The sequence below is a fragment of the Arachis ipaensis genome, chromosome B10 (assembly GCF_000816755.2).
Source record: "Arachis ipaensis cultivar K30076 chromosome B10, Araip1.1, whole genome shotgun sequence".
Classification (NCBI taxonomy): domain Eukaryota; kingdom Viridiplantae; phylum Streptophyta; class Magnoliopsida; order Fabales; family Fabaceae; genus Arachis; species Arachis ipaensis.
In genome coordinates, this window is record NC_029794.2 from 19,396,893 (window position 1) to 19,410,010 (window position 13,118).

A 13,118-nucleotide genomic window follows, 5' to 3' on the forward strand; every position below is an offset into this window, starting at 1 on the left:
AGACTAATCTTTTCATCTTCATGCCCTAATTTAGTCTATATGTTCATTTATAAATGATAATCATATATTCATCAATTAATCTAAGTTGGAATCTTATTTCATACATTTTTTTAACAAGAAATTAGCAGCCAAAATAATGAAATATTACACCATAAAATAATCAACCATGGTAATATCAAAATAATAAAAAAATTATATTAGAGATATACTAAATGGTGACCACTTAATCATTAATAATTGAGTTTTAGTGTCCATATAAAATAATCCTATAATATGTAGCTATGTGCTTATGATTTTGGCATGTTACAGCCATTTGAGGTTACAACTTACAAGGAAACAAAACAGATAACAAACCTAATCATTCCCATAATTTTGGACATCCTTCTTGTGAGTTGTAACCAAGACCGGGTCTAATGCTTTTCTTGTTCCGATGAAACTAACCTGAAAAAACAAAAATATTGAGAAGGAAATTGAAAGCCAGCTAGAGCAATGTATATACATCAATAGAATAACAGATTTTCGTTTCGTCGTTCTTTTCTTCCCTTTTCCCCATAAGTTTTCCTTTTGGAGATCATGCCATTTGGTTCTTTTTATCCATTTTTTTTAGATTAGAGAATTTATTAAAAAAAAAAAAAACCATTCCCTTGCAGCCTTTCCAGGAGGAGGTTCTTTAGAAATTAGAATTATCTGCTGGAAATATTATTGGGCTTATAATCCTTAGCCATAAGGGTTCATTTCGATCTCTGAATTACTTTTGCATTCCAAGTGGTTGTTGTAATGTCTGAATTTGAAATGTTTCCCATTTCACTAGATTTATCAGGACAAGTTCACATCACATAGAATTTTCATTACTCTTGTTAAAAACACTAATGATCATCCATTATCATCCTCAATAGCCAAATCTGTATAGAAAAACATAAGTCTTAGAACACATTCAAGGAAAATTAGTGAGGGAAAAACAAAATGAGAGACACTTCACCAGAAAGCAGAGGTTGTGGTTTGCTATCATCATTGCTTCGCAGGCGCGGCTCATCTAGGAGCAAAACTGAAAGATATTCTGGTAATGATGATGCTCATAATCATGGGAAGCAACCATCAAAAACCAAAGATTCGAAACGGCCACAGAGTGATGTCTCTGATGATGCCCGAAGATCTGCTTCTTCTGCATCAAGCAATTCCAACACTCCCCAGAGCCAAAAGCATGTAGTTGTAAGTGTAAACCAAAACCACCAAAGAAAACAACAACAACATGATGAGGCAGCAGCAGCATCAATGGCAGTGTGTTCGTCATCTAGGTCGTCGAAGGTGTCACCTGTACAAGGATATGTCAATCAGGGAAGAAAGGTTCCAAAAGATGCCGTTGGAATATCCGGTGAGCTTGATAGCATGTTAAACGATTACCAGAAGCCGAAGGGAAGCAACAAGCTTGTTCGAGCTTCTAGCAATGTGATGATATATGGTAACTTAGGTAACCTTGGACAAGGAGGAGGAGGAACAAATTATCCTAGTTCAAACATTCCAATGGATAAAGTGGAAAATGGTGGTGGTAGTAACAATAATAGGAATAAAAAGGTTACTAGGAATAGTAAAGAAGAATCAGGTTCACTTTGTAGGGCTGTGTCTACTAGAATGGACCCTGAACAGTTGAAGATAATGGGGAATGAGGATTATAAGAATGGGAACTTTGCTGAGGCATTGGCTCTGTATGATGCAGCAATTGCAATTGATCCTAATAAGGCTGCTTATAGAAGCAATAAAAGTGCAGCATTAACAGCTCTTGGAAGGCTTTTGGAGGCTGTGTTTGAATGTAGAGAAGCCATTCGAATTGATCAGCATTACCAAAGAGCTCATCAACGATTGGGAAACTTGTACTTTAGGTAAGTATCCATGCAGCACTTTCCTTTCAGTAGAAAAAAGATTATGTTTCTCAATATACATCTTCCAACATGCATCTCTAATTATTTTCCTTGTATATATGAGAGAGATTCTTAGGTATTTATAGAATAAGAGAAATTTCTTATTCTACTTCATTCTCTTTTTGTTGCTTCAATAAAAATTGATAATTAAGGTGATAACAATAACCTATAAGAGATTTTTCAGCATCTCCCGCGATCTCATTGTCTCTTGTATTTCATTTACATACAATTTTAATGTATTGCTAATATTGAAAAATGGTAAAAGGGTAGTTCTTCCATTTCAAATTAACTGTCAATTTAGACAAAGTAGCACATAAGAAAATCAATGTATCAGGACAATTTACATAGCAACAGCAGTTTCTGGCTTAGAGCAATAAGAATGTCTTTTACTTGTTATTCATAGTCTCATTGACTTTCTTTCAGACTAGGAGACCCAGAAAAGGCATTGTATCATTATAAACAAGCAGGACCAGAGGCTGATCCTGATGAGATTGCTAAAGTGAAGATTCTTCAGGTTCATCTAAACAAGTGCACAGAGGCTCGCAGGGTGGGAGATTGCAACACACTGATCACTGAAACCAACAAGGTTATATCATCTGGTGCAGATTCTGCTCAACAGGTGAGTAGTTTTAAATTTTATACATTTATATCATTGCATGTTCTAATATGACTATGCTAATTAAACATGTGCTAATATGACTATGGTCTTGCCTTTTACTGGAAGATATTTGCATTACAAGCAGAAGCACTCTTAAAGCTTCGTAGACATCAAGATGCAGAAAAAATAATGTCAAAGTGCCCGAAATTTGATGTTGATGAGTGTACTAGGTTCTTTGGACCTATTTGCAATGCAAATTTGTTGGTGACACGTGCCCAAGTCGATATAGCAGCGGGGAGGTTAGAATCCTTTTGGTTTCATTTTATTATTTGAACCTCGAAATTTATTAGGTAATCTGAATTCTGAACACTCAAATTGGCATTTGCTTTCTACAATTCAATTAAGTGTAAAGTGCCTATCAATCTCTTGAAGATAGTTCACAGATGAGTTAGGCAGAGTTAGTTTGTGAATTATAGCTAGTTAGCAGTTAATGATTTCTCCACTGTCTTCATGCTTGACTAATAATGTAGATCCATTTTAAATTAATATTGTTTTAAAAAATTAGATAACTAAAGTAGTACCAATATATATTGTAAGGTCCATGGTAAGAATTTACTTACTAATACATACTACCTACATGCAGATCTTCTTCTTTTTAATCCGAATACCTGCATAGAAGTGATCATACCATTGAAATTGCTAACTAAGAAGCAAAATTTGTTCATCACAATTAGTAGAAATCCCACCCATGATTTGTGCAAAATATGTATCTTTACATGAATCAAATTAATTTGTTATAGATTCGTATGATTAACCTTCAAACTATGTAGCAAGATTCTAAAGTGAAACCTATATCAACTGTGTAGATTTGAAGATGCTTTAGAAGCAGCTCAGAAAGCAGTTAGTTTGGATCCCAATAATAGGGAGGCCAATATGGTTATGAGAAAGGCTCGAGATGTCAGCGCTGCTCGATCAAAGGGAAACGAGCTTTTCAAGGCATCAAGGTTCTCTGAGGCCTGTGCCGCATATGGAGAGGGACTTGAACGTGATCCATATAACTCTGTTTTACTATGCAACAGTGCTGCATGCAGATCAAAACTAGGCCAATATGAGAAAGCTGTGGAAGATTGCACTCTTGCACTTAACTTGCGCCCATCTTATGCCAAGGCTAGGTTGAGAAGAGCTGATTGCAATGCCAAGGTAAACAATCTAACCTAGTTATTCTGTTTTGTTCATGTCAATGTCATGCAGCATACACTTAGGTTGCTTTCGAAGGTTGTCACGTGATAGAAATGAGTAAGTGTCCTTTCCGGTCTCCCATTTCTTCGAAGTCCCCTCTATAATCTATTCAGTTCCCAACCGTCCAAGTAACACATCTAAGCGGCTCGTCAACAATTGCATGTTGATGTGTCAGAGGCCTTTTAGACCAGTTATTTGAATGGTTTGGGACCGATTAAAAATTTTCGAATTGTAGAGAGGCGTTTTGTGTTGCGAATAAATGATCAGGAACCGAAAAGAACATTTACTCAGAAATATAAATACACTGAGTGCCGCAAACGAATTTAAACAAGGTGAGAGTTACAAAGACAAATAAAATATCTGTCTCAGAACAAATTTCTCTATATTTTTTGTCAATCAAAAGTATAGGGAAGATGGGGATATATTTTCCTTTTGTCTCTATCAACGTCTCTGCATGTTATCTTGGAACGATTACCAAATGGGGGCCTTAGAACAGAGAAATAGTCTTGCATAATTAATGAATTCTTATAGGTACACTTTTAGAGGGTAAAGTGCAAGATTTAAATTGATGAAAAAATCATAAGTTTGACTATCCAGTAGGTTATGCATATATCTTTGTTTATAAACAATTCATAATATTGAACTTCATCCTCTAGATGCCAAGTCCATAATTAACAAGGATGTAAGTTAGACAAAATAAGTTTCAGTGCAATCCAAATTTGGTTTTCTAGTTATGTGAATAATGTTATTCTCTCTTTTGTGATTTTTCTTGTGATATTTTAGTTGGAAAGGTGGGAAGCTTCCATACAAGACTATGAAATTTTGTTAAAAGAGACACCAGATGATGAACAAGTAAAACGGGCATTGCTGGAGGCCCAAGAAAAGCTAAAGAAGCAAAGAGGTGGATAAAGGAGATGAAATAATATATTTGATTCATATAATTGAGAGAAGAGAATCATACAAAGAAAACAGAGGCCTTATTATCTGTGTTAACAAATTGCAACACAAAGGATTGGATGATCAATATGCACTTTAAAACATTTCCATTGGAAGTAATTAATTGCTCCATTTGTTTACAAGCTGGAACGAAGTGGCCAGGGTAATAATGTATATTGTAGAACTAGTACTTGATCTGTATCTCTTCTCAATTCCACAGAAATTCTCGTTGGGGGATATATTGTATGATGATTTTTCTTTGAAGGAATTCATCAGTGTACATTATTAGATTTTATTCTTTAGGGAATTCCGCGGCGCTAATTATATATTTCTTTTTTTGTTACCTTGACTAATCCATTTCTATAGATTTTATGTTCTCTCTAACCAGATTATGATCCATCTTCAAATTCAATATAACTCTTTTAAAAAAATTTTATGGGTTATAAGATTTATTTTTATACATTATGTAAACTGTAAAGAGACTCATTAACGGGAGCGGATTCTCTTGAGTGCTTAATCTCAGCCATTAATTAATTTTAACAGTGATAATTATAGTTGTTTTACAACACTATTCTAACTCAAAAATCATCTTTGTCTTTTTATTTTTGCTAAACCTTTTTTTTCCTTCTTTTTCGTAACACTTCATCTGTTGTGGCCAATGTCATCAAACATTATTTAATTATTTATGATAGTTTCTTGTTCATACCTGTTCATCTGCTCAGGCGTTCGGAGGACTGGGGTGGACTAATGCTGGAGCAGAGGCTCGGAGGTGTTAGGACCTGGGCGCGAGCTGCGATGCTGGGAGAGAATGCCTGCTGGGATCCACAGAGTGATGGTGTGGTGGGGCCACCTGCAAGGACTCCGACGCTCAAGTCAGTATTCGTACAAGAGGCGGCGATTTAGGGTTAGAGTAGGTGACGTACCATCTAGGGAGGGGTAGGTTCCTCCCCTTTTATAGTCTGTATTTGGGTGGGCCCCATGTGGCCAGTCCCACCTTCCTGGAAGTTTTTGCTAGCTGTCTAGGTTCCACGTGGATGAGGAGATAAAGGCGGGTCACCTCGTAGCTCGATTCGAGCGACTCGTCGGGTCGGCCGCTCATGTCCGGACCCGGGTCGCTAATAGGCAGGGCCGGAACAGTGCCCCCAGCGTGCCAGCTATGGGCATAGCTTGTAGTTGGCGCGTTTGTTCTACTCGCTTCTCGACGGAGTTCTCTCGGGATCGGGAGTCCGTGCCCCCAACGTGCGAGTTGCTTTTGTCAGTTACTGGAAACGTTGCCTCGATTCTTACACCGAGCATTTAATGCTCATTATGGCTGATTTGAAACTTGAGTGAAAAAGCCATTTTGCCCTTGACTTTTGCGCTTCCTAGTGTCAGTTACTATTCTGCATTCTCCCCTTTCGCTCCTTATTCCTTTATACTTATTCCAATTCACTGCCTCATCATCATTCTCCTCCTTCTTGGCTGCACTTTCCCTGGGATACATCCTTCCTTTTTCCACAATTTCCTGGTAAGCGTCGACTACCTTCATCTTTTCATGGATGATCCTGGTTTTGTTTTTATTTTTGCCATTGTTATTGCGTTCTTTCTTCATTGTTTATAATTGCTCTTGCTTGGGTTACGCTATTGTTAGGTAGTGTTCCGAGGGTTACCTGAAATTGAAAGTCGATCTCGGACGAGATCTTCTGTGCTGGTTGGAGCTGTCACGTCCGACTTGCTGATCCTTGAGATGTTGCTGATCCTTTATCATCGGAGGGGGTGGTACCTGCAAGAGACTCCGATGCTTAAGTTAGCATGGGCTTTGAGCAGGTGTTTTTGTAGAATCAGAGTATGAGTTATACTTGGGTGCTCCAGTATATTTATAGTAGTGTGGAGTAACCTTCCTTGAGATAAGTTTAGTTATCTTATCTTTATCTTTGAGCGAGTCACCTTATCTTTCAGGCCAGCCGCCTTTAGAGTGGGCTGCGTCCTTTGATCTGGGCCTACTTGGGCCTCTATAATGGTTTGGCCGACCTCTTTAGGGAGAGGTCAGTGTCGACCAACCTTTACAAGAGGTCGGTTGCTTTGATGTCGTCCAGTCAGGATAAAGCAGCTCGACCCAGGGTATGAACAGTGCCCCTGCTTGAGTTCGATCTTCCTTTGAGGTCGTGTCTTTAGACTTCGACCCCTTTGAGGAAGTTGTGCTCGAGCATTCGCCTTTGGTTGATCTCCTGTATAACTCCTGTTGGGATTGCTTCTGCTTGAATGCGAAGCGTTTCTTTCTTTCTTTAATTGTAGCGTGCGTTATGATTTCTTGTGAATGTGCGAGGGCTTTAAAGGCTCATTTAATTTCCTTTTGCCGTTTCTTATTTTTTTCCCCTCTTTTACTTCCATTTTGAAATTAAAGAAGAGGTTTTACTTTCACTTCCAGTTTCTTCCTCCCTTTCACTTCTTCGTTCATTGTTTGCTGAGTATTTTGTTCATCTGGCCTTTCTGTTTTCACGCCCTCAAGCTCCCTACCTTCTTTGCTTAAGAACATTTGTTGGTGCGGATTGTCGGCGCTTCTGTCTGAGCCTTCTCTCGCGCTTGTTCCCTTTTCTCCGCAGGTTGGTATTCTTCTTCCTTTTTATGCCTCGATAGTCATCTTTATATATGCTTTTGCATGTCTGTCTTTTTCATGCCAAGTTTTGATCTATATTGAGTTTGCTTTGAGAAGGTTGAACCTTTCCGAAAAAGATCGCGTCTTTTGTTTTTGATCAACGTTTGTGATTTCCTTTATCCCTGCTGCTCCTATTTTAGGAAGATGTGCGCTTTTTAGGTCTTCGTTTGCTATCTCCATTAGTTGGCTTTTGTTTGAGAGTTGTAGGGTTTTTATTTTTGCGTTTGTTTCTGTGTTCCCGTACTGTTGCCTCCAAAGGGTGCCCCTGGTTTTGCTGACTATTCCTTGTTTTCGTAGACCCTGGGGTGCCCTTTTTGTTGCCCTACCTCTTTGTTTATTGGTTGTTCCTTCTCTTTTCGATTCTGTCCGAGTTGTTTAGTAGTGACCCCTTGTTATCTTCCTTTGCTGTAGGTGTAGTTTGCAGTATGTCTTCTCGAAAAAATATTATTGAGATGTCTACCAAGATCCCTGCTGGCATGGCCGACTGGCTAGATTCTATAGTCCTGATGTGTGTTACCGTGGCCGATCTAGAATACTGTGAGAAACTTAGGCGATTTCATAGGATTTGTAGTAATAGGGAGGATGAGAAGAATTATGAACTGGTTTCGCCTAACCCTGAGGAGAGGGTTAGTTTCCCTTCTTTAACTCAGGGAGAACAGCCATTTTTCTATGCTTATAACTACTTTTTTAGTCAGCTGAGTACCACCATTCCTTTTACCACTTTTGAGACCGACTTGTTGTGGAACTGTAATGTGGCTCCTTCTCATCTTCATCCGAACTCCTGAGCCTTTATAAAGATCTTTCAGTTACTGTGCCAAGAATTGAGTGTCCGATATACCATTCAACTTTTTCTTTATCTCTTTGTTCTGACAAAACCTGGGGTGGCCAAGAAGAAAGCTTCTTGGATTTCTTTTCGGGCTACCCAGGGGAAGAAAGTGTTTTCGATGTTTGATGAGTCTTTTTGGGATTTTAAGAACTACTACTTTAAGGTTCGAGCTGTTCAGGATGCTCGACCTTTCCTTTTAGATGAAAATAATGAGCCAACCTTTCCTTTATGGTGGTAAAAAGATCCTGTAGTTCTCAAATACCCTTGGGAGAGTTTAGATGAGATGGAACAAGCTTTTGTGAATGTTTTAGAGGAGTACTGGGGGGAGCCTCCTCATCTAGACACAAAGAGATTTCTAGGAGATCCTTCCCTCCTCAGTGCCGAGCTAGGTAGTGCCCGAGCTCTTCTTTTGTGCAAAGTGTACTTTTGTATTGGTTTGGGATTCTGCCTTCATTTGTAGTTGTAACTGTTTTCTTGACTTCCTTTTCAGAAATGGTAAAGTCTTCAAACTCAATGAAGGCCTTCCGTAGGTAGGGGTGGCAACGGGGCGGGTAGGGGCGGGTTCAACCTAAACCCGACCCCGCCCCGCCCCGCCCAAGAACCCGCCCCGTTAAAACCCGCCCCGGTGCGGGGGCGGGTAATTACCCGCCCCGAGCGGGTAGGGGCGGGTTCAACCTAAACCCGACCCCGCCCCGCCCCGCCCAAGAACCCGCCCCGTTAAAACCCGCCCCGGTGCGGGGGCGGGTAATTACCCGCCCCGAGCGGGTAGGGGCGTGGTGGGTACCCGTGGGTTCGGGTAGTGTTGCCACCCCTATCCGTAGGGCTAAGAAGGCGACAGCTGCACAAAACTTGACGGCGAAGACCTCGGGAGAAGGGTCTTCTCAGGTGCCCCCGAAGAAGCCGACTTCTGACACTTCAGGCCCGAGGAAGATCATTCTGACACCACAAGTTCGGACGACTCCATCTGACCCTGTTCAACCGACCTCTGGTGCTGCCTCCTCTCCTACTGCTACTATGGCGAGTGACGATCGGTTTTTCTATCGGTAAAGAAATACAAAAATATGATCGCGTTGTAAGTATAGCTTCTAAACCAACAGAAAATCCTTTCGTACAAACGTTTTGGTTGTCACAAGTAACAAACCCCTTAAAATTGATAACCGAATTATTTAAACCTCGGGTCGTCTTCTCAAGAAACTGCAGGGAGGTGTTCTTATTATTGGTTATGAGTTTTGTAAGTTGGGAGTTTTGAAAGTAAGGAACAAGTAATTTAAATGACAAGTAAAATAAATAAATAACTGTAAAATAAACTCTTGGCAAGATATGAAAATTCGGAAGTCCTATCCTAGTTACTCTTATGAGAATTGAAGTTAATCCCACTTAGTTAACCTTTACGAAAGCAAGAGAAAGTCAAGTGAACTAATTAGTTAGATTTCCCAAGTCCTAGCCAATTCCTAAGGAAAGACTAGAGTTAGTGGAATTCCAGTCAATTAGCCGACATAACAATCAATCACGATAAGTTGATAACTCAAGAGCCTCCAGTTAATCAATTAAAGCCAAGAATATAAAAAGCTAAACAAGAATCATAAATCTGAAATACCTTAATTGTATTAATAAGAGAAAATCAATCTAAACATAGAGATTTCATAAGCCAATTTGGCAACATAAGTAATTAAATGAGAGCATTAAAGTATCTGAAAGTAAAAGAAAAATATAAAGTAAAAGAAATATTGAACCTGATGAAGAGTTGAAATCCTAAATCCTTTAAGAGGAATCCTAATCCTAAAACCTAAGAGAGAGGAGAGAACCTCTCTCTCTAAAAACTACATCTAAATTGTGAAAAGTGAATAATTGAAGGCCTCCTCATGAATGGATGCATTCTCCCACTTTATAACCTCTAATCTGTGCTTTCTGTACTTGGATCTCGGCCAAAAAGGGTTTCAGAAATCGCTGGGAGCATTTTCTGCAGTTTCTGGTGCGTGGCGTCTGTCACGCGTCCGCGTCATCTGGAGTTTTCCTTATCACGCGTTCGCTTTGGTCACGCGTGCGCGTCATTTGTGTTCTGCTCAAGGCACGCGTCCGCGTCAGTCATGTGTTCGCATCGCTGCCAGTTTCTTCAAAAACTCCATTTTGTGCTTTTCTTCAATTTTTGTATGTTTCCTTTCCATCCTTTAAATCATTCCTGCCTTAGGAGATCTGAAAATACTCAACACACGAATCACGGCATCGAATGGTAATAAAAGGTAATTAAAATAATTATTTTTAAAGCATAGGAAAAATATTTTTCACATATATCACATAATAAGGAAGGAAAAGTAAAACCATGCAATTTCACATGAATAAGTGGGTGAAATGTTGAATAAATCACTTAAATTGAGCACAAAATATATCATGAATTATGGGTTTATCAACCTCCCCACACTTAAACAATAGCATGTCCTCATGCTAAATCCAAGATAAAGAGTAAGGTAAAGTGGTGGAATTTCATGCAATGCATTCTATTCTAAATGCAAACTACCTAAATAAATCATGCAATTCTAATTATTATTCACTTGTATATAAAGCTTACATGTAGTTAAATTAATTCATATCCTCAAGGAATTATATATGCATAGCCAAACCTTAGATAATGTTAAAGCACTTTTACAATTGAGATGGGTAAAAATATTTCACAAACTTGCAAGACAATTAACAATTTAAGCAAAGATATATGGTGATGAGCTATTGAACCCTCACTGGATTTTGTGTTTACTCTCTAGTCACTCAGTGTTTATTGGGTTAATCACTCTATTCTTTTTCTATCCTTACTTTCTACAACTTTGTTCTTCATCTAACCAATCAACAATCATAGAATACAGACATACAAAAATCATGAGGTCTTTTTCAAGGTTGTAATGGGCCAAGGTAAAGGTGAAGGCATATGTACAAGGCTAAGTGAGCTAATAAGCGAATCTTTGATTAGTCTAAGATCTCACCTAACATACATACTTTATAAATCAAAGTTTCTTAACCTATTTGCCCAAATTTTCCCTCTTTGTATTGCAAACTCATGTATTAAATTTAATTTTGTCCCATGTGCATTGATTCTTTTTATTTTGCATTTAGGAAAATTTTTGTATCCCCTTATTTAAATATTGGAAAAATATATTTTTTTTAAATCAATGCACATGGTAATTCAATTGTTTTGATTTCACATGAGCATGCTTCCCAAATTTTTTTGTTTTTGGAACAACTTTTTCTTTTTAAATTCCTACTTTGTTTCTATCATCCCATGTTCCTATAAAATTCCCTATTCTTAAATTGTACACAATATCTATCTTAAGCTAACCAAGGATTCATCTTGGGATTTTTATTTTGTTTTTCTACTTAAGGCTAGTAATGTGGTTTATAGAACAAGAGGGGATTAAAAAGCTCAAAGGGGGCTAACAAGGGTGATGCACAAGGTAGGCTAATTTGGGATAAGTGAGGAAAAATTCAAATGATGGCCTCAATCATCTCTTGGTATGTATCTATATTCTATATTGGACATATAGATTAAAACAAAGTAAAGAACTTCAGAATGAAAAAGAAGGGTAAAAACACACAGGAATGAAAATTATGGTTTGAATGCAACCATACAATTAAGCTCAAAACTCACAAGCTGTGTGTTCTCCAGCTCGAAAATCATATATCAGTTATACATGTCATGCAAGTAAAAATTAAGAGTTCCCATTATTCTCAATGTAAATCTTAGGGTGGCCCTTAAAATCTTAGTGTTGTTCCTTGATGAAATGTTGTTAACTAACTAACATGTAATGCTATATATACAAGGTGTGTGGATTGTTTTAATTTACTAAGATTTCTAGTTTACTCCTTTTATTTTCAATTAAATCAAACTATTATATACTAAAAGGGTAAACTATACTAATGAATCCACATATTCTATAATTAATAAGTTTGGAATTGCAAACTAAACTAAATGGCTAAAATATGAACTAAAGTGCAAAATGCGGAAAATAGGGTAGAAATACAACAAAAGAACAGTGTATAAGTACTGAAAAATAAAAATAAAGATAAAAATACAGGAAAATAACAAAATAAGAAAAAAGAGTCTGTAGTGGTTCACCAAAAAGATACGCCAGGGATGGCGACCTCCCTATACTTAAAGTAAAGCATTGTCCTCGATGCTCACTCAAGCTGGGTGTGAAGGAGTGTCATCACCGGAAGGATGGGCTACTGGAGTCTCGGTGGTGGCCTGAGGGTCTACAGACTGGATGAGGGTAGGAGGATCTGTCTGCTGCAGTGGAGGTGCTGACTGGAGAGGGATCTCTGGGTCTGCGGCCTGAATCTGGTGAGGCTCCTCCTGCTGTGGCACAGCCTGCTCTGGTCCTGCCTGCTCAGCCTCTCTCTGTGCATGCGTCTCATCCTCATGCTCGTCCACCTCTGCCTCAGATGGCTCTGATGGTGTGTCAGGCTCGGAGGGGATGTCGCTGCCAGAACGAATCATCAACTTGAGGTGCTCATAGCGTCACTTGTTGCAACGCTCAGATCTCTCATATCGCCGCTGGTTGCGGCACTCCATCTGGTCCAGCTGCTGAAATAAGCGGTGCACGAGGTGATAAACGGTCTCTGAGGTAGGTGGAGGTGCAGTGGTGGTAGCTGGGGCAGCAGTAGTTGAAGAAGGGACAGCTGAAGGCGTGGCTGTCTCATCCGAAGCGGTGAGGAATGGGGGTCTATAATCCAAAGCCTGAAACTTCCTGCTGTGAGGGATAATGTTCTTGCAGTCTGCAGCAGGTGGCTTCTCATCAGCAAGCTCCCAAGGCACGTCAGCTCGACGACCGAGCTGGGTAATCAGATAAGGGAAGGGGAGAGTGCCTCGGACATGGACCCTGGCTATGTAATACCGGATGAATCGTGGAAGATACAGGTCCTTACCCTCCATCACACACCAGATGAGGGTGATCATAGCAGCAGGCAGCTCCGTCTCATGAG

At 39.2% G+C, this 13,118-nt stretch overlaps 1 protein-coding gene across 1 annotated transcript; it reads left to right on the forward strand.

The window, feature by feature from the left end:
• On the forward strand, positions 299 to 5,042 carry LOC107621714 (TPR repeat-containing thioredoxin TTL1). The gene is made up of 5 exons (XM_016323728.2): positions 299 to 1,877; positions 2,340 to 2,535; positions 2,641 to 2,813; positions 3,381 to 3,714; positions 4,537 to 5,042. Exons 1-5 carry the CDS (start codon positions 964 to 966, stop codon positions 4,660 to 4,662), a joined length of 1,743 nt encoding a protein of 580 aa, XP_016179214.1. The 5' UTR covers positions 299 to 963; the 3' UTR covers positions 4,663 to 5,042.